Here is a 22496-nt window from a genome sequence, read left to right as displayed (position 1 = left end):
CCACTGGGACAATTATTGCAGGTGGAGGTATTTATGGGAAAGGTATATAATCTGATTTAGTAATCTAGCCTGCACTGCTAAACTCAGCATCTCTGTAGGAGACAAACTTAAAAGAATTTTGTGTAAATTGAGATTAGGAAGTTGAGATTAGGAAGTAGGTTGGGGTTATTTTTTGTTTGTTTGTTTTTCTTTTTTTGTTTGTTTGTTTGTTTTGGTTTGTTGTTTTGGTTTTCCCCAGAGCCTCCTCTTGTCTACTTCCTCATCATTTGGCCAGCTGAATTGACCTGACACCTAACCCTGGCTGAGTCTGGTGGGAACTCCAGCCAGGAGGAGTAAACTGGCTACCATTGAGCTGATGGGTGCTGAGGTGACTATTGAGTTCTGCTCCCTATCTGGAACCTTCAGGACCAATGCAAAATTCTAATCTCCTTTCATGCTCCGGCTAGAAATGGTCTAAGCATTTTAGAACAGGTGCTGCCTTGGAGTTGAGACAGTCAGAGAGAGGAATGCATTCTGGGCTCACAAAGTAGAGATAAGATCTCAGTTTGTGAAGCTAGGTGAGGCGTGTACACTATTCCAGAGGCCTGGCTCAGTTTCCCCCTTGATGTGCTTGCTTCCTGGGATTAGGAAATAATTCTGGAGTGTGCTCCCTTACAATTCAGTTCTAAATTATGCCAGTCTCTGAACCCTACGGAGCCAGTCGGTTCCCAGAAGCCAGCCTGGTCTGCTGCTCCACTAAGTGGAAGGACAGAGCACCAGTAGCCCTTGGTGATAGCTCTCTGGTTCCTCATCCCCGCAAGTCTCTGGGATAAACAGGCCCTAGGCAGTCCGACCATCGGATGTCCTCAGGCCTTGCACTAAATTCCAAGAGACACCAGTCCAGTTGTCCCCAGCCCCAACCTCGACCCCAGCACACACCGCAATGATCACTTACGTGGGCAAGGCCCGCAAGGCGAAGAGACCTCAGGTTCAGACAGCATCCAAGAGGCTGCATTGGGCGCACAGACCGCACTTCACACCCCAAAACAGGCGCTAAAGGAGGAGCAATTAAAATCACGAGTACGACAGAAAAATCAGGACCAGCCGAATGGCTCGGGAGTTGTGGTGGAGTCATTAGTTGGTTGTTGCTACAGAGCCTCACCGTGTGGTTCGGTGATTAAGGAAAAAAAAAATCTTTTAGGCGTTGGCAAACCCTTTATTGGTTTACAGAATTTGGACTGTTAGAGCCCCCCCTCCTCTTTTGCTCCAGCTACCCCGCTGCATGAAATATTTCTGCCCCCTCAGCTTCATGCCTTGAAACCGAAGAGGAATTCCCAAAGGCAAGAGCCGCTGCTGAAGATTTGAGATTTGAGAGAGAGAGAGAGAGAGAGAGAGAGAGAGAGAGAGAGAGAGACTCCCCTGTACTCATATTTGTAACGACATCACCGATGTAATTTGTTTTGAATGTTCATTTTTATTGGTGTTCCCTCTGCCAAAATGTGCTTGATTACAGAGGTCTGTCCTGTGATCACTGCGCACTCTAGATAGGGGAAGGTGCCTCGGCGAAGGTTCAGCTCAGGCCAGATCAAATCCCGGGCTGTTTAACGCTGAAAGACTGCATGTTGCTATTAGTGTTAAATATATGGCTAATTATGCGTATGAAAATTAAACATCAGTGTTATGCTAATGGGGCGCCTTCAGCTGCGGATCTGAGCACTTGAGACTACCATTTAATCAAATGAATCAGTAACTAATACGTGTGCACGTGTGAACTTTCACAAGATCATTTCCCCGTCCCCCGTCACACCGCTAAATTATGAAAGAAATAATTATCAACACTTTCTAATTACCTAACAAAGTAATTTGGGATTCATCGTGGGGCTGGAGGGATTGGGAACCAACAGTCCCTAGCAAGCAGCGTAGTTTGCGCCGCCGCGCCGCACTGCGCCGGGTGGCTGTGTAGTAGTAGTGGTGGGTGGGGGCGAGAGGGCCTTTTGTACACTTTTCCACACGGAGGTAGACCGCGCCTTGGCAGCTTTTGCTTGCTCCAGCGCCCCTCGACGCCCCCCCGCCCCCCCACCCGGCCTGGAGGCGCCAGCTTTGACCACTGGAGGTGAGGAAGAGACTTGGCGACAAAGAGGGGCATGTCTATACACAAATATTCGAGCCTACCACTGATCTGGATTTGCTGAGGGTTTCTCTGCCCGCCCCCCGGACTCCCAAACCCCAAGAAGTCTGGCCAGACCCCAGGAGGTTGGAATATGACCACCTGGAGAGCGTTCGACGCTCCATCCGCCTGGCACCCGCAGGTCCTAGGACTCCATGCTGCGCCGCGCCCTCGGGGCGAGTGAGCCCCGGGCACATGGCTCTGGGGGAGTGGGGAGGGGAGGGGGAGGCAGGAAGATTGGGAGGGAAAGGGGGAAGGCGGTGCGGCCGCCTTTCCTGGGAGGAGAAGCGCGGGTTCCTGGCTCTCCACGCGCACTGCTTTGATCAGACCCGTGCAGCCTCGAGCTGGAGTGGCCAGGTGGGCCTGGAGAGATGCGAGCAAGCCCCTGGGAGCGGTGGCAGCGGCGGGGCGGCGGCCGAGTGAGTGAGTTGGGCCGGAGAGCCCCCAAACCCCAATCCCCGGGATGTGGCTGAGAGGACCCCGGCCTGGGAGGTGCGGCCTGGAGCGCGCTGAGCTAGGTCTAGGATGCTCGCGAGAACCGCTGGCTGCTGGCTACCTGGGTAGTCTCCCAGTGCGCGACCCCGCGATCCAGAGAGACCGCTGCCAGACTGGAGCGGTGCTCTGCACCGGACTGGGTGACCGCAAGAAGAAGTGGTCCGGGGTCCCAGGAGTTGGGGGCGGGCGAAGGGTGGGGACAGCAAGGGGGAGGGCGACGGCAGGGAGCCGCTGGTTGGTTTCTGGGGCGGGAAGCGCGCGAGGGAGGCGGGAGGCTAGAGTCCCGGGCCTCCAAAGTCCCAGCGCGGACGCCGCAGCCCTTTGTGCTTCACGCTCCGCGCGCTCTGTTGCAGAGGAGCCCGGGCCGGGACGTGTGGACCCGACTCTCCCCAGGCCGGGCCGCGTCGCCCGCTCTAGTCCAGCCAAGCCGGAGCTTCTCGGACCAATCCCCGGTGATTATGCAAGAGAGCCGACCAATCAGCTCCACCAGCTCATGAATATTTATGACCTTGGCTGAGTCAAAGCTTTGAACCGAGTTTGGGGAGCTCGGCAGCATCATGCTTAGACTTTTCAAAGAGACAAACTCCATTTTCTTATGAATGGAAAGTGAAAACCCCTGTTCCGCTTAAATTGGGTTCCTTCCTGTCCTGAGAAACATAGAGACCCCCAAAAGGGAAGCAGAGGAGAGAAAGACCCACACCCAGACCCCGCGAGAAGAGATGACCATGACCACCATGCCAGAAAGTCTCAACAGCCCCGTGTCGGGCAAGGCGGTGTTTATGGAGTTTGGGCCGCCCAACCAGCAAATGTCTCCTTCTCCCATGTCCCACGGGCACTACTCCATGCACTGTTTACACTCGGCGGGCCATTCGCAGCCCGACAGTGCCTACAGTTCGGCCTCATCCTTCTCCCGACCGCTGGGCTACCCCTACGTCAACTCGGTCAGCAGCCACGCGTCCAGCCCCTACATCAGTTCCGTGCAGTCCTACCCCGGCAGCGCCAGCCTCGCCCAGAGCCGCCTGGAGGACCCAGGTACGTGCGCTTGCCAGGGACAAGGAGAGAAGGGTAGAAGAAAGGGGGAGAAGGGGAGGGGGAAAGAGGAGACAAGAGAGGAGAGTGGGGTAGAGAGGTGGGTGGGGGTGGGGTAGGCGCGGAAGTAGTAGAGGTTTCAGATATCAATCTATGGATCCTTGTCACTGAAAGGAAAAAAATTATAAGTCAATTCAATTTACAATTGTCCAGCAAAGGATAAATCCGAGCGCGTCTCCTGGCACTGGCTGGGCCTCCGGGCCGCTCGGTGCGCCGAGCACACAATGCCCTGCTGGAGAACAGAAACCCACATGTGCACGTATTAGTCTCGGTAATTATTTATTGCGTAGCGCTATAAACAATGTATGCAATTAAGGGTAATTAAACCTCAACTACCGCCTGCAAAAATAGCAAACTTTCCCTGCAAAGGCAATAGCTGCACTCTTGGGATCGGCCCAATCCTGTCTGCAGCAGCCAGGGACCTGCGCTCGCTCGGACCTTGAGGAACCCTTTGCAGCCCTTCAGGGTTTCTTTTCCGGACTCTGCCTCTACCAGCCCGTCCATAGACACTCACTCTCGTCCCTTCGCATTAAAGGCAGTCCAGAATTAACGAGGGTATCTGCTTCTGTTATCCCTCCAGGGGCAGACTCCGAGAAGAGCACGGTGGTGGAAGGCGGTGAAGTGCGCTTTAATGGCAAAGGGAAAAAGATCCGTAAACCCAGGACAATTTATTCCAGTTTGCAGTTGCAGGCTTTGAATCGGAGGTTCCAACAAACTCAGTACCTAGCTCTCCCTGAGAGGGCGGAGCTCGCAGCCTCCTTGGGACTCACACAGACTCAGGTACCTGGTCGCTGCCTCTCTGCCAAACAGACTTCCCGCGCTGGGCTTGAGCCCCGGGCTCCTAATTCTTGTTCACTGAGCCTCTGGTTCGAGGTGTCACTGTGCGTGTGCTTGAGCGTGTGTGTGTGTGTGTGTGTGTGTGTGTGTGTCCACCTCTGACTTCCAGCGCCTCCTTTTCCTCCCACACGCTGTCTGCTCTAGCTCGGACCCTACTCTGACCTGCATGCAAGCTGCCTGCCCTTCGGTCCCTGGACTTCTGATCCGGGAGCTGGAGCAGGAAGGATTTCTCCACACGTTTTGTTTGGAGAATCTGAGGTCACACGTGCCTGAACAACTGGAACAATGGTGGGGGATTTAATCCTCCTTTGCCTTTAAAGTGTGTGGCTAATCACTTGGATCCTGGGCCTAAGCCTAAAACTCCCTCCACCTCCTCCTTCTCACAAGGTGGCAGAGGAGGGATCCTTCCCTGTTCTCTTTCATTTCCCAAGTCCCAGATCCTGGAGAGAGAAAGAGAAGAAAAAAAATATGTATTTGAGTTTCTTTCTTTCTTCCTTCCTTCCTTTCTTTCTGCTTTTCTCTAAGACTGTGGGCAGTTCATTGACATTGGAACCGGAGTTGATACCGATTTCCAAAGTCTGTCTCTAGATTTGGATTGGAGCTGGGGAAAGCAAACACCTAAAAGGGGAGGGGGTAGATTGAGTCTAAAGAAAAGTTTAACAAACCCGCTGTGGATTCCTCCACCACTTCTTAAACTCATACAAAGGCAGAAAGTTTGGTGCAAAGGGGAGATAGTCTAATTGTAAATAGATGCCCTCCACTCCTATCTAGGTTTTAAATTTTCTTTATTGATATCGCATTGTTTTGCATGCGAGGGGTCTTCCAAAAACAGTAGCCCCCGGTGGCACTGACCCACTTGCAAGCCAAGGCCTGGCATTCCCCTACCCTCTTACCCCACCTCTGTATTTGAGAGCCGCACTAAGGGTTATCAGCAGCGGTGATATTGGGGGATCAGTTTTCTAGCGTTTGGCTCTCTTGGGGCTTGGCGGGTGGTGGCGGTGGTCTCTACCCCTCTAAGCTGGAGCTGCCAGACCGGGTAGAGAGCTAGGAGGGCGGGTGTTCTCTTCCACCAGTCCCTTCTCTGCTCCCCAGGCCTGGGTAGGCTCAGTGGTCACAGTCCAGTCACGTTGTCGCCCGATCTTGCAGGTCAAGATATGGTTCCAGAACAAACGCTCCAAGTTCAAGAAGCTGATGAAGCAAGGCGGGGCAGCTCTGGAGGGCAGCTCGCTAGCGAATGGCAGGGCCTTGTCTGCCGGCTCCCCACCAGTGCCACCCGGCTGGAATCCGAACTCCTCCTCTGGGAAGGGCTCTGGCAGCAGCGCAGGCTCCTACGTCCCCAGCTACACATCCTGGTATCCTTCAGCGCACCAAGAAGCTATGCAGCAGCCTCAGCTCATGTGAGGTTATCAGTTCGCACTCACACGCCTCCTTCTTGGCTCTCTTGGCCCGGCCCCTCCCGCCTCCAGGTCCATCCACCCTTTCGTGTGCCCTGGGCTGGGAGGAGAAGGACCCTGAGGTGAGGAGGGGAAAAAGGAAAGAAAAAGAAAAAAAGAAAAAAAAAAAAAAAAAAGGAACAGTGAAGGCAGGGGATTTGCTGCCTCCTGGGAGCCCCAAAAGGTCTAGCCCAGTGAGTTTCCAACTCTGGGCCTGAGCCTGGTTTGGTCCTCATGGTGACAGCAGAGTGGCCTCAAAGCAGGCACACGGTCACTGGAGAACGAACAAGCCTACCCGCTGGACCCGACCAGACTCTCAGCCTTTGAGACTATCAGGAAAAAACAAAATGTGTAGGAGAGGGGAAATGCCCTTTTTTCGGTTCTGTCTGTCTTTGTCTCCTTTTTGCACTGTCTGTGCGCAGAGTCAAGGTCCTCGTGTGTCTGCTGTCCTCATTCTGCGGCCTCTCCAAAAAGTCACCAGGTCTGAGCCACACCGGTCTGCCGGCAGCCCATCGCCGAATCCTGGAACGCTTTTCCCTTCCTTCCGGGCCCTGCTTGACCACTTTGTAACTTGTTTGGGAAATGGGGAAAATCAGAGGGAGGGGGGTTAATTTATTGAAAAACAGACTTTATCTGACGCTGAGTGTTGGCCAATTCCAGGTTCTCTGGGGCACGGAGTGGGCACTGTCCACACATACTATTTACCTTTAATACACCAGGAGGGGATAGTGGTTTTTAAAGTACATGCAACTTTTGTGCTTTGCTGGAATGGAGCGGTGGAAGCAGAATGATTTACGTTTTACATGCCCCCCAAATTATTAAAAAAATAACAAACAACAAAAGAAAGAGCGACGTGACAAAAGAAACACAAGTAAAGCCATCAGGGATTTGTAGGACAGCTCGGCTTCGGGCAGCAGGAGAGAGGACCAATGGTCCTTGGAGAGAAAAATCAGTCCTGTGAAAGCACCCCAACTCCAGGTCTCTTTGAAATAAGACATAAACAGCTTTAAACAATCCCCAGCAGCTCGACCACAGAACCCAAGTCATCACCCCAGACGCACAGTCTCTGGTGCAAAAATCTAATTGCTGTACATATTATTATTATTATTATTATTATTATTATTATTATTATTATTATTAATTATTGTTCTGTAAACATGTTGCACAAACTTAGCCTCGTTCTGTTCTGTTGTGTGTGGCTGTAAACCCAATGCTCTGTGAAATGAGAGTCTTGACATTTTACTTGTGAAATTTGGAAAATGTGACCAACTGAAATCAAACGTGTTTTGTGTTCTCTATGTCAAAGTTTAGTTTTATATTGAGAATGTTAACTTATTGCTTTGTATCTTGGGGGGAGGAAAACTTTGTAAATAAGTTATAAAGTTTCTTTGAGACAGTAAAATTATGATTTCATGAAAGAAAGAGATGTTGAGTCTTGTGTTGTATGGAGGGAAAGAAAGTGCCTCCCCTTCTCACCTAAGTACCACAGGCAGTTCTACTTATTGGGGACCCTGAACATGTCATGGAGATATCCCTCTCCCCTCTCATCCTCGCCTGGGATCCCTGCCTACGCTGGAGAGATGGCATGCCTAGAGAGGCTTGGAGAATTCGGCTCAGGAACAGGTGTTTTAGGACAGAGCCCCACCTCAGAGGCTCGAGAACGGAAACCTTGCCAAGAGAGAAAAACAGGACCCAAACAGCGGGCTTGGGAGACAGGAGTTCTCTCCTGGTGCCCTGTCAATTCTCAAGAGCCCTGGAAAACAGAGGCACCCTCTTTTGCCCCAGTCTCCACCCGCCGGGATCTGACCTGCCAGATTTCGCTTGACCACAGGCACGGGATAGCGTCTTGGCAAGGGCAGGAAGCATACTTCTTCCAAGCCACCGCCCCAATCAATCACTGAGGTCCTTGGAGACAAGACACAGTCCCAGGGGGCCACCCAGATCCTTCCACAGGGAGTAAAAAAAAAGGACCCATTCCTGCTTAATGTCTAGGAACGTCTCTACATACTCACGAACTGGAAATGCCAAAGCACAATGGGTTTAGGTGACTTGTGAAATCCAGAGCTGACCATAGTCACTCATATTGCTCCCACCACAGCCCTGAGTTTCAGGCGCCAGTCCATTCTGACCTCCCTCGGGTAGAACGCGGGGTTAAGTTTTCTTCAAAGGAGCTGTGACTCCAAGAGGGCAGAACCAGGCTGAATTCCTTACTTGTCTCGGGGTCTGAGCCCCAACCCAGCCGCAGCCCAGCCGCAGCCCAACCCCAGCCCCAGTCCCAGCGGGTCCCCGACGGCCAGTTTTGCGCGCGATTCCTGCTTTCCTGGCACCCGCCTGCTGCCCGAGGAGGCTGGCCCTCCGCCTTTGGGGGGCCCTTTCCGGCGCGCGGTGGGGAGCAGAGCCTGGAAGGCAGTGATCTGTGTTGTGACAAGCACCCATTTTTCAATTGGTGCTGGTGAAAGATCAGATGCGTGGAGCTCTTCCGACGCCCTTTGGGAAGGGGAGGAGGAAGTGGCGGGGCTGGAGGGGGAGCTGTATAATGGGAGAAGACCAGGAGGTAGGGCTGGATGAAACTGGGAATGTCGATGCCCATTCTGGGACTGAAACTGGGGCTTTTCCTCCACCAGCGGCGGCACCAGAACCAAGTGGCTGGTCCCAGGGGTGAGATCAGACCAAAATGGTACTGGATAGAGCCGGATTGAAATTGAGGGAAACAACTTCTCAGGCTAGGCCTTGGAGTAGTGCTGAAGCTTGAATCCAGCCAGGCCTGGATTGGGTTCAGTTTCCCCAGGAAAGGTGACTTTCTCAGGCATCTCACTCACCCCACCAGAGGACAGCTAGTCCCCTAATGCTCAAGCCACAAATAAAATCTGCTTGGTCAAGCCGATTTTAATACTTTGAGATATTAGCTTATACTAATTTAATAATCTCATGCTAACAGTTCAAATAGAGAAATTATTAGTTTTAGCTCAAGGAAGGCGGTGTTTAGTTAGGGCTCTATTATAATTATAAGCGGTTGTACTTTTTAAAAATGTTAATCTCAATATAGGCCTAATTAATGCTGCCTTGTTACTGACAAGTAGTTCATCAAATACCTGATTCAAAGATTTTCATAATGAGTATATTAATTAAACTATGAATAATCTAAAGGTGGTTATATTTAAACAATACCTCATTATAATGATTAAATACTGATTTCGAATATTATGTCGTAACAATTGTCACATAGAAAACACAACCTTTCCTTATGTATGAGTCTGTAATGGCAAAATGCAATTTTGGGATTTTTTTTCCCCCTTGTTCAAAAAATGTGAACCTCATTTTAAAACACTTCTGAAATAGGTTACACACAGCTTAATGATTATCAAAATGACTCTTTTCTGCAAAAAAAGACCCCAAAGTGCGCGTACAGCTGCAAACCCAAGAGGGTCAGCATCATTTTACTGTATTCTCTTCTTGATTACAAGCCGGGCCCATCAAACACAACATAATTACAGTAATTTCAGGTTTATTTATTCTAATGCAGTTTCCCCATCTCTCTGGTAATTATGAGCAATTTTTTCGCCCAGGGAATCTTTTTGCATTAACAAAAGAGATAACGCACTGAAAGCCAAATTTGCTGTGCATTGAGAAAAGGAAAAAAAAAATCAAATAGGTGCGAGCTGCCATCTCTGCAATTCTCCGGTACCGAAGCCGGCAAATTGCTTGCAGGTGTATGGAGCAAGCTTGTCAATGGCCAGGCCTCCAAATTAGCAAATGCACAGCGGCAAAGTAATGAAGACAGACTTAGCAAAATTGCTAAACAACAGATACCTCTTTAATATCTTCTCTCACACACACTAGCTCTAAAAGGGGGTGGGGTGGGGGAGGGGCAGAAACACAGTCCCAACCCTCTTACTGGTCTTGGCTTTCAATAGTTCGGATGGGTCTGAGTGGCCCTTTGAGTGGTGAAATCTATTGGTGACAGGACCCAGAACCCACATTTCGACAATATTTTAAAAAAGACAAAACTGGAGATGTTTGTGGTCTGCAGCTTGCTCTCACTGATCACTAGATTGTATTTCTATTTCTTTTTCCCCAGGAATCTGCACCTGGTCCAAGCTAGACGGTTCATCAGACTTCCTGATTCTATGCTACCTATAAGGACCCCCCCAAAAAAATCTCAAAATCTTCCACCTGTATACCCCAAAGTGTAAATTTGTAGAGGTATTTGATGAAGAAATTAACTGAATCTCTCCCCTTGAAGGAACTGTTATCTGCTTCCCCCCAAAAAAAGATTAAGTCTAGATACTATCTAGATTAAGCACTAGATACTATCAGATCAAGAAAAATTGGCCACAAAGTAGCAATCAGTGACACCCCCCCAATAAATCTGTATCCTAGTACACCTCTTTCTCCCTCTATCTTCAGACAGTCTGGTTGTAGGGTTATCTGTGTTTTGCCATCCTCCCACCTTTGAAATCATAGACAGAAAGCGAACTTTTCTGTTACTTCCCTCATGGAGCCCCCATCTAACGCCGTTCACCGAGCGTGAAGCTCTCTTTATCTACTGCCCATAGAAACCTTCCTGCCCCCAACTTCACAGCAAACCCCCAAGTCAAAAAACTCCAAAGGGTGCTTCTTCAGGTTCAAGAAACATTAGCACCCCAACCCATCCCTTTCCTACCCCCTCCACTCCCCCCATCTTCAGGGATTAACACTTCCTGAAACATCAAGTGTTTTTATAAAAAGGGAAAAAAAATACTCCTGACATCGCTGACAAGAAGTTTTGATGGAAGAATTAGCTGGTGCATACATAATCACTCCCCCACCCTCCTACTCCCGGAGCGGGAGCCCCGCGACAGCACAGCGCAGCCTTCCAACCCTCTGAAAAACGAAACCGGTTTCCACCCTTACCTTCTTCAGTGTCAGTTTCAGATAATCTGGACACACACTCTTTGCTACATCAAATCAAAAGGGTCGAAGGCGGCTTTTGGCTGGGAGGATAACAGGGATGAAAAGGCAAAGAAAAAAGAAAAAAAGAAAAAAGAGGAAAAAAAATAGGAAAATACAAAAACCGACCAAAACCAGGGTAAAACAAAACCATAAAACCAAAAAGAATTCCCAGGCCCCATCTTCCTGTCCTGAAGTAAGAGTGGAGGAAAGAGGTCCCCAGGACCAGGCGCCTCCGAGCGCTGCAGGCTTTTTGCATCTCTGAGCTTGCAGAATAGAACTGAAAATTTCGGCTATATAGCCTCTGTCTTTATAGCTGATGAAAAAAATTGCAGATTATTAGCATAAATGTTTACTCTTCATTACGCTGATGACATTGTGCACTCGAGATCTTGGTAATCTTTGGGAAAATTATGAGTAATTTTTAAAAATTTTAAAGCAGCAGCAGTTACCATGCAATTCAGGCTAATTCTGCGTAGGCTCCGAACGGATATAATTATCGAGGAGTCAAGATGTTATGCTAAAAACTATGCATTGATATTCCCATTTATTATGTACATACAACTTTGACAATGTTGATGCTTGAAATAGCAGGAAATTGTCTTGCGCAAAAATTACAGTCCATATTAGGACATCTGAAATTGCGAAGAATTATATAGTAATTGCAGGCTTTCAGATGGGAGAGCCAGAATGCTCAAACTAGTGCAAATGTGGATAAAATTACAGATCAGAGCAAAAATTAGGGGAAAAGGGGGTCTGGGATTTTTCAGGTTGGCTATAGGATTCCGGAAGTGTCTAATGCCACATGATTGCTGCAGCTTTAGGGGAGATATTCAAGCCTCAAATAGCGCCTTGGCCAGGGTGGCTTTAATTGAATTTCTTGGGCTTTTTGTTTTAATAGGGGCAAATGAGGAAATTGACCACCCAAGACAAATTTTCACTGTTCTACCCCCTGAGAATGTGTGGAGAAGCGAATCCCTTTCCTCGCTGCGTGTTCTCTGGGACAGGGACTCCCGGGAGGTCTCAGACTGTCCCCCCCCCCACACACACACACTCTAAAAGCAGCCACTGAGAAGTGACTGGGCCAACACCCCACCCCACCCCAGCCGCCAATACTTCCTTTTTCCTTTTTCTTTCTTTTCCTCCCCCCTCTTCCTTGGACCCCTTTTCGGGATTCTCCATCACCTCCTCCACAGCGCAACTTTGCAGACCCTTGGGTGGGATGCGCCTTAAGGGCCCGGGTGGGGGTGTGTGCGCAGACTGAGGGATCACCTCCGGAAACAGGCCTGTGACATCCAGTGCTTACGATCATGACCCCGAGCCAGAGTCTGCAGTTTGGGGTCTTTACAGCTGGAGGGGCAAGAAAGATGTGTGCTAGAGGTCCCCCAAACCCATCCTTGGACCTCCTGGGCTCCTGTTTTGTCTTAAGGTCCCGAGGTGGCATCCTGCATCACCCCCCCCAACCTCCCCTCCCAAGACACTTACTCCCCATTTAGGCGGTGCTTCTCTAGGGCACTGAGACACCCTGTGACTTTAAGAAGCCGAGGCCTGGCCTGCAGAGGGAGGAGGCTGGGAGGGGAGTGTCCCCCAGGAGGAGGAACTAGTAGGAGCCCGCAAAAGAACCTAACTTTAGCTACGCGAGGGTTCTGTGCAGCTGCATCCCCATTGTTTGGGGGAGCAATGGGTTCACCTTTACGGTGTCTGAGACTCTTGGACCAGAGGCAAGTAGCTGGTGTGTGAAAGCCCGGCTGCTAGCTCTGAGCCGGCCCAAGTCCATCCCCTTAGGATCACCCTGTGCGCTCTGCCCCTTCCACCTCTCGCCCCTGCTTCCGTGGAAGTTGTAAGCCTTCTGCCACTGCTCCTGTCTCTCTTGGGGACACTTTCTCCTCCTTCCTTCTTTTCTAGAGCGAGGGTCGGACAAAAAAAAAAAAAATGTGACATAACCAGTGACGCCGGGACTGCAGGACTCTGGAGGATGCGAGGAATGCTGCTGTGGTTGTACTTTGGCCAGGGAGGACAAGTGGGAAGCCCTAACTAAGCTAGAGCGACCCCGGAGAGGAGTCTGTCTGGAGACTCCGTCCTCACGTGGAGGCGCCAAGTGGCTGCTCCTAAGACCTGCCTGCTTCCTCCGGATCCAACCTACTGAAATATATTCTCTCTTAACCGGAGGCCCCAGGGCGGAATGTAACATCTTGTAATGTGGCAATCACTGCCAAACCCGTCCCCGCTAGGGGAACTCCTGCTGGGGCGCGGGGGGGGGGCGAGAGGGGGGCTTCGGAGGGGTGTGGGCCTCCACATCCCGTCTGCACTAGGGTGTGTTTGTGTGATGTGGGCTGGAGATTGCTCTCTAGGCAGATCCCAGGAGGGGAAAAGACTTGACGTGAGGAGGTTTTCTTAGGGCTGATTTGGGTATCTTGGCACTGAAGGACGGCTAGTCTAGGGAGAGCCTAGTCCTCTCATAGCTAGGACCTCGCTGTAGATGGTCCCCAGTCGAGAGCCACCCTCCACTGCTTCGGAGACCTGGCTCCAACTTGGAGTAAGAAGGGAGTGTCTGTGTTCATCTCAGGAAAAGATAGTTTGAGTCTAAAAAAAATCTGACCCTAAATAGGCGGTCGCTGTTTCCGGGAGGCAAAGGGGCGGGCTGGAAGCTTTGAGCAAGTGCTGGTGGCGTCTGGAGAAGAGCAGTTGCTAGCTCTCGAGTGTGTACGTACTGCCCTGCCCTTTGAAAGGCTAAGGGCCTTTTTGCAATCCCAGGAGTTGGGAAGAAGGTTCGCAGGAAGGGAGATCAGATGCTGCTCAGCTTTAGTTCTTCCTTTTCTACACCCCCTTCTTTTCTTTTCTTTTCTTTTCTTCCTTCCTTCCTTTCTTTCTTTCTGCCTCTTGTGTCTGAGAACTGTTTGTAAACAAAGCTCCAACCTTCTCCGGCTCTCACCGCCCTCAATAAACCTGACACTTCCTCCAAACTTGCCCCACCAGCCTCGGAAATCCTTACTAGGCACGGGTATTCACAGTTTTCACAAGTGTTTCTGAAAGCAGGCCGAAGGGGGAGCCTTCTAAAGGTTCCCATTTTGGAAGCCAGCAGATGAGGCCTGGGATGCTTAGGATCTCCTTTCTGCCTTTCCCCAACCCTGGAACTGGGAATTTGGGACAGCTGGAGGGGTTTCTATGCAAAGACCGGTTGGCCCGCCTTGCCTCAGAGCAGGACGCGCCTAGAGAGCCTGCTTGGGAGTGTCGCCGGAGGGCGCGGGATCTCTGGGCCGCCGGCGGCTGGCTCTAAAGAACTCTGTACCTTCATTTTTGCCAGAGTATGGGAATGCGGGGAGCCCCTCGGGAGTATGGAGAAGGGAAGGTCGGACACCCCTTAGGTCCTACCCTGACACCGCTTCCCATCTCTTGTCATATCCTGTGTCTGGCCTGATATTTTGCACGAGTAAATGGAAGTGGATTACAATGAAGATTTATGTGTGCTCCGAGAGCGGCTGGTTTCTCAGTGCAGGGAGCCGAAATCTCTGCTTCCCTTTTCCATTTTTCACCCGCGCTTTTAGGGAGCTCAACCTAGCGCGCGAGGGGGGTGGGGGTGTCTGCACTTCGGCGGGCTGATCACAGGGCTTGGCGTCTCCGGGCGGGCCCCCAGACTGTGAGAAAGGTTTGCCTGCGCGTTGCCCCTGGCGGGGCTGGAGCCTGCCCCCACCTCCTGGAGCCTGTCTTTGTTTCTCCCCCTAGACCACCCCTCCGCTCCCCCGCCCCCTCACTTTTAGAACGCGGGTGCATCCTTGCGACCTCTTTGGTCCCTCTTCTTGTTCACGGGAACGCCCCCTTCCCCCTGGTCCCTGCACCCTCCTTTGCCCGCTGCCGGGCGAAAGGCGCGTCTTGGCCCTGTACGACCCCGCCGCCGCCGAGTGCCAGGTTTGGTGACTCCGGCGAGTCTGTGGGGCCTCGGCCCACCCCGGAGAGGGGCCGCCCGCCCTCCCGGCTCCCAGGCGCGGCTCATGCCAAGGCCTGTTGCGTGATTCCAACTTGGGCTGACATTCCCTGCCCGGGGCGCTCCGGCGTAGGCCTCTTAATCATCTTGTCTGCTGCAGATCCTCGACACCAGCCAATTTACTGCCCCATCTTTCCCGGCTGGTTTCAGGAGCCAGGGAGGGGAGTGTGCGCAAAGGAGGGGAGGGCATAATCCCAGGAGAAAGACTGGTACTAGTTATTGGTGCGCATAGGGATGGGGACACACACACACACACACACACACACACACACACACACTAGAATTTGGAAGGGGGGGGAAGACAAGGGGTGGTTAAGAGGTGGGTTTTGATAGGCAGTAGTTTCATAGGGCAACTCAAAATCCCCAGACTATTCTCAATTGTTCAGCCTCCTCATTTTCAGTGCCCATCCAGGGTCACTCTGAGCAGGCCCCAAACCCATTTCATCAGAAAAGTTAGTATTCGCTCCAGGATGTTGCTGCCAAGTCCAGAAAGTCATCTCCATTTCACGCTCCTCCCTCCCCCCGCCCCGACTAAACATGAGTAGAAGATACATGGATGACCCATCTAAACTGGAGGAGAGGAGGCCCGAATTTGGCAAGCAGGATTTCCTGGTCTGGGCCTTAGTTCCTCTCCAGTAGAGGCTGATCTTTTGGAGGGAATGGCAGAAGTTCAAGCTTCTTGTAGAAAGAGATCAGAACCTCCATAGCCCCAACCCTTCCACTTGAAGCGAAATTGAAAATGTGTCTTTAGTAAAGCCGTACTTGGTAAATAAAGCCCCCTCCTGATTTGGAACATTGTGATAAAAGCAGTAATGGTAACTACGAAATAGCCAAAATGTATCTAGTGCTTATCACATGTCAGGCGTTGTTATATCATTGCCTCATCAAGGGTTCATTAAGTTGCTCACTATTCTGAGCCATAACTGTTATTATTTCTCCTATCTTAGAGATCTGCAAATGGCATCACAGAGAGGCTAAGAGGGTTGCCCAAGGTCACATAGTCAGGGCTTGACAGCTAGGGAGCTTCCACCTACAGATGCCAGAGCTTTGAATAAAACAGGCTTGTAGTTTAGACCTGCATTGCGCCAGAAAGCAGGGTCGTTTCCAAAGCTGGTAGCTGGTCCTTCAAGGCCTGTGGTGTGAAGCAGAGTTGAGTATTGTGTGGAACTTTGCATTTCAAAAGTGTGAGGTGCAAGAACGCCACTCCACAGCAATATGCATCCAGTATGCCGCTGTGAATGTATTTGCGTGTTTGTGAATTTGTGTCAGCACGTGTAACAAGAGTGTGTTTGAGAGCAAGAGCATGTGTGTACCAGCGCAGCACTCTACGCAGGGGTTGCCTAGCATTCCAAAGCAGCCAACCGTGCTTCACGAGGGTGACTCACAGAGTTCTGGGATCAGGCAGCTCCCGAAGGGCCTCGGGGGCAAATGGAGGGAGGGACCTTTGTAGGAGTCTGATCCCAGACTGTTGCAGAGCTTAGGTCCGGGGCAGCCAGTCGCCCGCGGCGGCTCGGGTGCACTGCCTGGCCAGCACCGAGGACGCGGTGGCGGCTCAGACCGCCCAGGCGCGGGGCGGTGGCGCCGGCGCCAGAGGGGCCAGGCGGGCGGAGGCAGGAGCCGCCCGGCGCTGAGTGAGTCACGGCGCCGCAGGCTCGAGAACTGCGCGCGGACTCGGGCGGGGGAGGAGCTGAACCCTTCACCAAGGCCCAAAAGTCTTGTTTCGAACTTGTGTGCATCTCGTGGCCAACGCAGCCTGGGAAAGACGCAAGTGTGCAGTTCTGTTCATCCGACTCTGAGCCGGGTAATCAATCGTTCAAGGTCCGAGCGGAAGGAACCCTGGCACCAAGGAAAAAGTACACACTCCAATGAAAACAATAATTTATTTAAATAATCTCTTCATATTGTAAAATCAACATTAAGAGTATGTTGCTTTCATAATAAATAACCCCCAAATACCTTGCATTTCAAGAACAAAGACTTTAGGACAAGATAAAAACAAATTCAAATCAGTAGCTTAATTTAACTGAGAAAAATTTTCAAAGGGAAAAAAATAAAACGAAGGGGTTGCTGAGGTCACTGCTAAGTTGCAGTTTTCACAACTGGGGGGGTTTACAAAAAATGTCTGAAAAGACGAGGAATTTTATACAAATAAACGTGGGGAAATCTGCACAGACACCCTTATTTACAAACTGTGTCGAAGTCCGGGCTAATAGTCCTTAATTCATCTTAAAAAAGATAATTTAAACACATTTTTTTTGCAGCGTCCACATATTAAAAAAATCAGTTTTTTTAAACATCAAAATGAGGTCATCCGCAAAGGCACCTAAACTTTTAAAAAAATAAAAATAAAAAAACTCCACTGGTGATGGATGAGGAGCTATGGGAATGTTCCTGGCGAAGGCGGGAAGAGATCTAGGTTTCTAGAGCTGGGAACCACCCCCCTCTGCCCCCAGGAAGGAAGAAAAAAACCGGCTGGATCCTGGTGGTCATGGGGGTTCGTGGAGGGGGGGGGCAGGGCCCGGGAGGTCAATAACCGAAGCTGACAGGAGCTGAGCCCTGGGGCAGGCTAGGAGAAAGGAACCTCTGAGTGCCGGGAAGCCTCGAGGGCGAGTGGCGTCCCTGTGCCTGACCCAGTTCGGGACCAGAGAGACCAAGGACCCTGAGGATCACGCTAAGAGGGCTGGGAAGGGGCGACAAGTCCGAGGTGGGCCTCAAAGTGGCCGGGGCTCATGTCGAAATTGTGGTCAGGGGTGCCGGGCTTGGCACTAGAGGATCCTACAAGGCCTGCTTGTTCTCGGCTGCTCCGTGGCAGAGCGAAGAGCGGCCCCGCGACAGACCCCCCACCCCCACCCCCAGTCGCCACTTTCAGTATGGCTGGGTGGCGGTCTCCGGCTGGCAGGATCGAGCCTCTAGCTATGGAGCTATAGCGTACTGAAGAACACCTTGTCTCAGTTTTCAAGTCTCTGGTGCCGATTCCTCAGGGTTAGAAAATCGTCCCCGCGCTCACCGGGGCGCCCCCGCCTGCGTGGTGGTGATGGTGGTGATGGTGGTGCGCCTGTGGGGTCTGCGAGGGGTGCAGGAGCGGCGCAGTGGCCTGCAGGTGTGAAGCGGAGCCCGAAGCCTGGTGATACCACGGGTAGTTTCCCAGAAACGCCGAGGCGGCGCTGCTCGGGCTGGAGCTGGAGCTGCCCGGGCCACTGCCTCCGCTGCCCGGGCCGCCGCCCCCCATCCGTTGCGGCGCGCCGAAGTCCCAGGAAGCTGGCGCCGAGACCGGCGGGGAGGCACAAGGCGGGGAAGTGCTGGCTCCAGGGTGCTGCTCTGTGGGGATCTCACCGCTTTTCCACATCTTCTTGAACTTGGATCGGCGGTTCTGGAACCAGATTTTGACCTTTGTTGAAAAAAAGGAAAAGCGCCTGAGTTTTAGTGCAGGAACCTGGGCAGGAAGTTGGCAGAGTAGGGTCGGGCCGCCGGTTAGAGGTGGCCATAGAGACACCTGGGTATTTGCCCGGCCTCTGGGTCCAGCTGCTCTGGTTGCATTAAGACATCTCAAAAAAGCTGATGTCTGAGCTCTAACTATATGACCAGGGGTCTGTGGACCGTGGTGTCAGGAGGTCAGTTATGTCACCCGCTTTATCAGCAGCAAATGGAAAGGCGAGCTAGTATCGGATTTCTGTCCACCCGGGTTCTTCCCTCCCTCGCGGCGGTCCCTTTTGATTATTTATTTATCATTTATTTACTATTTGTTTATTTGTTTAGCTTTGGGCCTAGAAGTTTATGTTGCGAGAACGCACAGATGAAAATATACTTTTGAAAAGTTGTCCCGAATGCGTCTGCTTCCCAGCTAAACCAGGCTAACGCCCACCTCGCCCACCTGAGTCTGAGTGAGGCCCAGAGATGCCGCCAGCTCGGCTCGCTCCGGCAGTGCCAGATACTGGGTCTTCTGGAAGCGCCGCTGAAGGGCCGCCAGCTGGAAACTGGAGTAGATGGTGCGTGGTTTCCGGACTTTCTTTGGCTTCCCGTTCACTATTCGGATTTCAGGCTCTAGGTCTTCCTTGTCTGCAACAAAAAGGAATCGTGACCACCCCACAGACCCACCACCCGGGGTCCTAAAGTTCTCAGCCAGGCCTGTGCGAACTTGGCGGGAGCCTGGAGGCGGCGTCTGCACCTTCAGCACGTGCAGACTGGCCCAGCCACGGAACCCTGCAGACACCGGGAGACCTGTGCGGGAGAGAACCGGGAGGCAGGCAGCAAGGAAATGCGCTACCCCACAGGCATGCACGGAATGTCACTCAACCCCACAGCCCACTGGGTCTGTCCGGCGGAACTGGAGGGACAGAAACAGTGACTCGCGGGCCGCTCGAGATTGGGCTGAATTAAGGGCAGGAGCAGGAGGTGGACTGAGTGCAAGGTTACAGCTCCGGACTCTCCTCCTCCCCCTCCTCCTCCATGCTTACCCGGTCCCTCCCTGTGGCCAGGCCGACTTTGACACCCTAGATGCCAGCGTTATGCGTACCAGGCTCGTTGTTGACCGGGGACGAACTGGTTCCGTAGGGCGCATAGGAGGTGTACGCGGCAGTGTAGCCCAGGTCGTAGCTGCTTTTGGCGGAGTAGGAGACGTTGCTGAGGCCGGTGGCGTGGTACTGGTAGGAGCCCATGTGCGCGTAGGGCGAGGCCCCCCCGCCGCCGCCGCCCGCCGGGTGCTGCTGGTTGGTGTAGTAGCTGCTGTCGGTAGCTGTGGACACCGGCAGGGTTGGCGACTCCTGGGGCTTGTGCAGGCTGCCGTTACTGCTGCTGCTGTTGCTGCTGCCGCCGGGGCCGGCGCCGGCACCGCTCGGGGGCTGCTGATGCTGGTGGTATGTGCTGGAGGCGGTGATCTGGGTCGAGTGCATATCAGCTACCAGACTGTCAAAGACTCCAGTCATCCTGACCCGGGACAGGAAAGAGCACGGGTGGCGGGCGAGAGGGGGATGCGAGGCGCCTCCTCTGTCTCTCCAGGTCCCTTCCAGCAGCCAATGTAATTACGGGGAGGGGGGAGGGAGAGGAAAACAAGAAATGAGGCAACGGTCTAGGCGCCTCCTCCCCTGGAGGAGGCGATCACCATGCGTGGCTCGGGACCGCAGCTGCTGGCCGCATCCTTCCCCGGCCTCTCGGACCTCTCGGTTCCTGGCCCGGCTCGGGCAGGGGGCGGGCAATGGAGGGGGCAGGAGTGGTCAGGCCCGGTAGGGGCTCCAGGAGGCGGGAGCAGGTGAGCGACCCCCGAGCAGCTTTACGATTGTCTGCCGGGCGGGCTCCTGCAGGGTGGGCATTTAACACTTGCCACGTGACTACAGGCGACGTCACCTAGCAACAGCCAATCAGAAGGAATGGGCCGCGGGGCGCCGGGAGTCCGCGACCCGGCGGCCAGGGGGACCCGTGTCACGTGGCGGGCAAGGCGGCGGCGGTGGGTGAGTGCAAGACCCACAGTAGAAAGGGGGCACCGGACCTGGAACGAGATGGGGTGCAGGATGGCCCGCAGCAGGACGGAAGGCGTCTGGTCTTAGAGCAAGAAGTGGGGTCTCCCACGCTACTTACTCTGCTTGCAAGAGCCAAGTCGAACGATTTACATCTTGTCCGAGGTCACGTTAATCAAATGGAGCCAGGCAGAGGGCCGAGCCAGCTCTGACTCCTATACCTCCAGACACTTTTACTCTCATCAGCCACTCACCTGACGGTCAATTGATTTAAATTATCCATAAACCGTGTTTAATAATACACGCTTCCCAACCAACCCACAGAGATATTAGACAATTAATTGGATAATATTTAACGCTTTTCCTTGTTGCTTGAGAGAAGAGCTCTATAAGCCCAAAGGTATTATTACTAATAATGTATTTGAAATTACTTTTCCTTATACACATAAAGGCCTCGAGTAACGAAGCACGGCTAAGTGGGAAAGCGATTCTGGGGCTTCCTCTTTGGGAAAGGTAGGCCAGAGTAGACAGCCTTCAGAGTCCTTTGAACCGGTGTTTTTACGAAGGGAATTAAAAAAAAAAATACCGAAGTAATGTTAGAGATTTATCGATTCAATCACACTTAGCCTGGTTTTTTTTTTTTTGAGATAAACAATAAACATAAAAAGTTTTATTTTGTGTGCTGAGTTCTATTTTACATTTTTCGTGTTTGAGGACCTTTCTCCGCTGTTGTAATTTCTCCTCTCTGGTGCTTTGTTTTGTTTTTGATTAAGTTAAAGTGATGATCTATCTCCATCTCTCTCTCTCCTCTTTCCTTCCCCCCTCCTCTCCCTTTCTCTCCCTCTCTCTTACTCTCCCTTTCTCTCCCTCTCTCCTCTCTGTCGGTTGGGATTTTCAGTGGGAAGGTGATGGACGAGTTGGGTGAACTGCCAAGAAGTCCGAAGATTCTACGATAGCGCCTGCTTCGTGGTGCCACCTGGTGGACAGTGATCGAGGTTGCCACAGGCCTGGTAGACAGCCTAATCACGCCCAGGCGCCAGCCTCTGAAACCCCCCAAAAGAACAAAATAGTAATTAAAAGCCACAAAATTGTGCTAGTGCGCGCCATCTGAAGCATCCCTTCCTAAAGACATAACATGTCGCTGAAAGAACTTGTTACAACAACTGCCTAATGGAAAACAAGTTGATACTTTAAAAAATACGATCTTTGGTCTTCCCCAGAAAAAGCAAGTGTGTAATTAAAACTCCAGCATTCACACAGCGGAATAATGAGGCAGGTAATGTGCTTTCCAGTCTGCCTGGATTTAGTTCTCAGCCACTTGGTTACGGAAGGCCTGGAGATGGGGAAGAGCGAGTTTATTAGAAACGTTCCCCAGTAGGGCTCGCCTGCAGGAGACCAGCCCGCATTGACTTTAAACTGCTCCCTACTGCTTTTGTGTGCCTCAGTGGCACCTTATGGGTTTTAATCCAGATTGTCTTTTAGTGACTTTATTGCAAGTCCCATTGCTCTGTCACAACAGTGGTAGCTGTTTTGCCCTAATAAAGGAAAGCAACTCATTGAAAATCAAAATTAACAATGTAGTCGTCCTTTCTCTGTCCCTTTGTTGCCACCTGAAGAATGTTCTGCAGACTTACTGGTGGTGGCGAGTTTTCTGCGTTTTATTTCTTCTCCAGCCCCCAAAATGTCAGATGAGATCTGTAAAACGACATCTTTCTGGACTAAATGGGACTCACCCCATTTTATCCTGGAAACAAGATGGGTGAGCATGGGTGAGGAGTGAAGCTCTGAGGCAGAGGAGAGGGGGAAGGAGGGAGAGAGAGACACCTGTAGCTGTATTTCCACAAACAAGCAATAAAAACCACCACAGGCTTGAAATTTTCTGACAAATGAGACAAAAATCTAGGTCTTGTATCACTTACTTGTTTTGGTTTCTTCAGACAAAAATCTCAGGATGTTTTGCTGGCTAGTCAGGAACTTGGCTATTTAGACTACCCTGGCTTCAAATTCACAACCATCTCCTGAGTGTGCAGTACAGGCATGCCCCCCCCATCTAGGTTTCCCCAAAGTATCTGATTGCTTCATCAAAATAGCTAACAGATTGCCCTACTTTGGTCTAAAATACTGGTTGCTTTGCT

General features: G+C 51.7%; 2 protein-coding genes across 2 annotated transcripts; one reads left to right on the top strand and one right to left on the bottom strand.

Moving 5' to 3' along the window:
* The first annotated feature begins 3360 nt into the window (after nucleotides 1–3360).
* On the top strand, nucleotides 3361–5986 carry Dlx1 (distal-less homeobox 1). Its single transcript, XM_051184495.1, has 3 exons — nucleotides 3361–3673; nucleotides 4311–4510; nucleotides 5714–5986. The coding sequence occupies exons 1-3, from the start codon at nucleotides 3361–3363 to the stop codon at nucleotides 5966–5968; spliced, it is 768 nt and encodes a 255-aa protein (XP_051040452.1). The 3' UTR covers nucleotides 5969–5986.
* An 11780-nt stretch (nucleotides 5987–17766) lies between these two features.
* Nucleotides 17767–20209, bottom strand: Dlx2 (distal-less homeobox 2). Its single transcript, XM_051184494.1, has 3 exons — nucleotides 19425–20209; nucleotides 18783–18967; nucleotides 17767–18299 (listed from the first exon to the last, which is right to left on the bottom strand). The coding sequence occupies exons 1-3, from the start codon at nucleotides 19831–19833 to the stop codon at nucleotides 17895–17897; spliced, it is 999 nt and encodes a 332-aa protein (XP_051040451.1). The 5' UTR covers nucleotides 19834–20209; the 3' UTR covers nucleotides 17767–17894.
* Between the last annotated feature and the right edge of the window lie 2287 nt (nucleotides 20210–22496).

The sequence above is a fragment of the Phodopus roborovskii genome, unplaced genomic scaffold, assembly GCF_943737965.1.
Source record: "Phodopus roborovskii unplaced genomic scaffold, PHOROB, whole genome shotgun sequence".
NCBI classification, from domain to species: domain Eukaryota; kingdom Metazoa; phylum Chordata; class Mammalia; order Rodentia; family Cricetidae; genus Phodopus; species Phodopus roborovskii.
The sequence above is the reverse complement of the archived record's forward strand: the minus strand, read 5'-3'. Positions and strand labels throughout refer to the sequence as shown.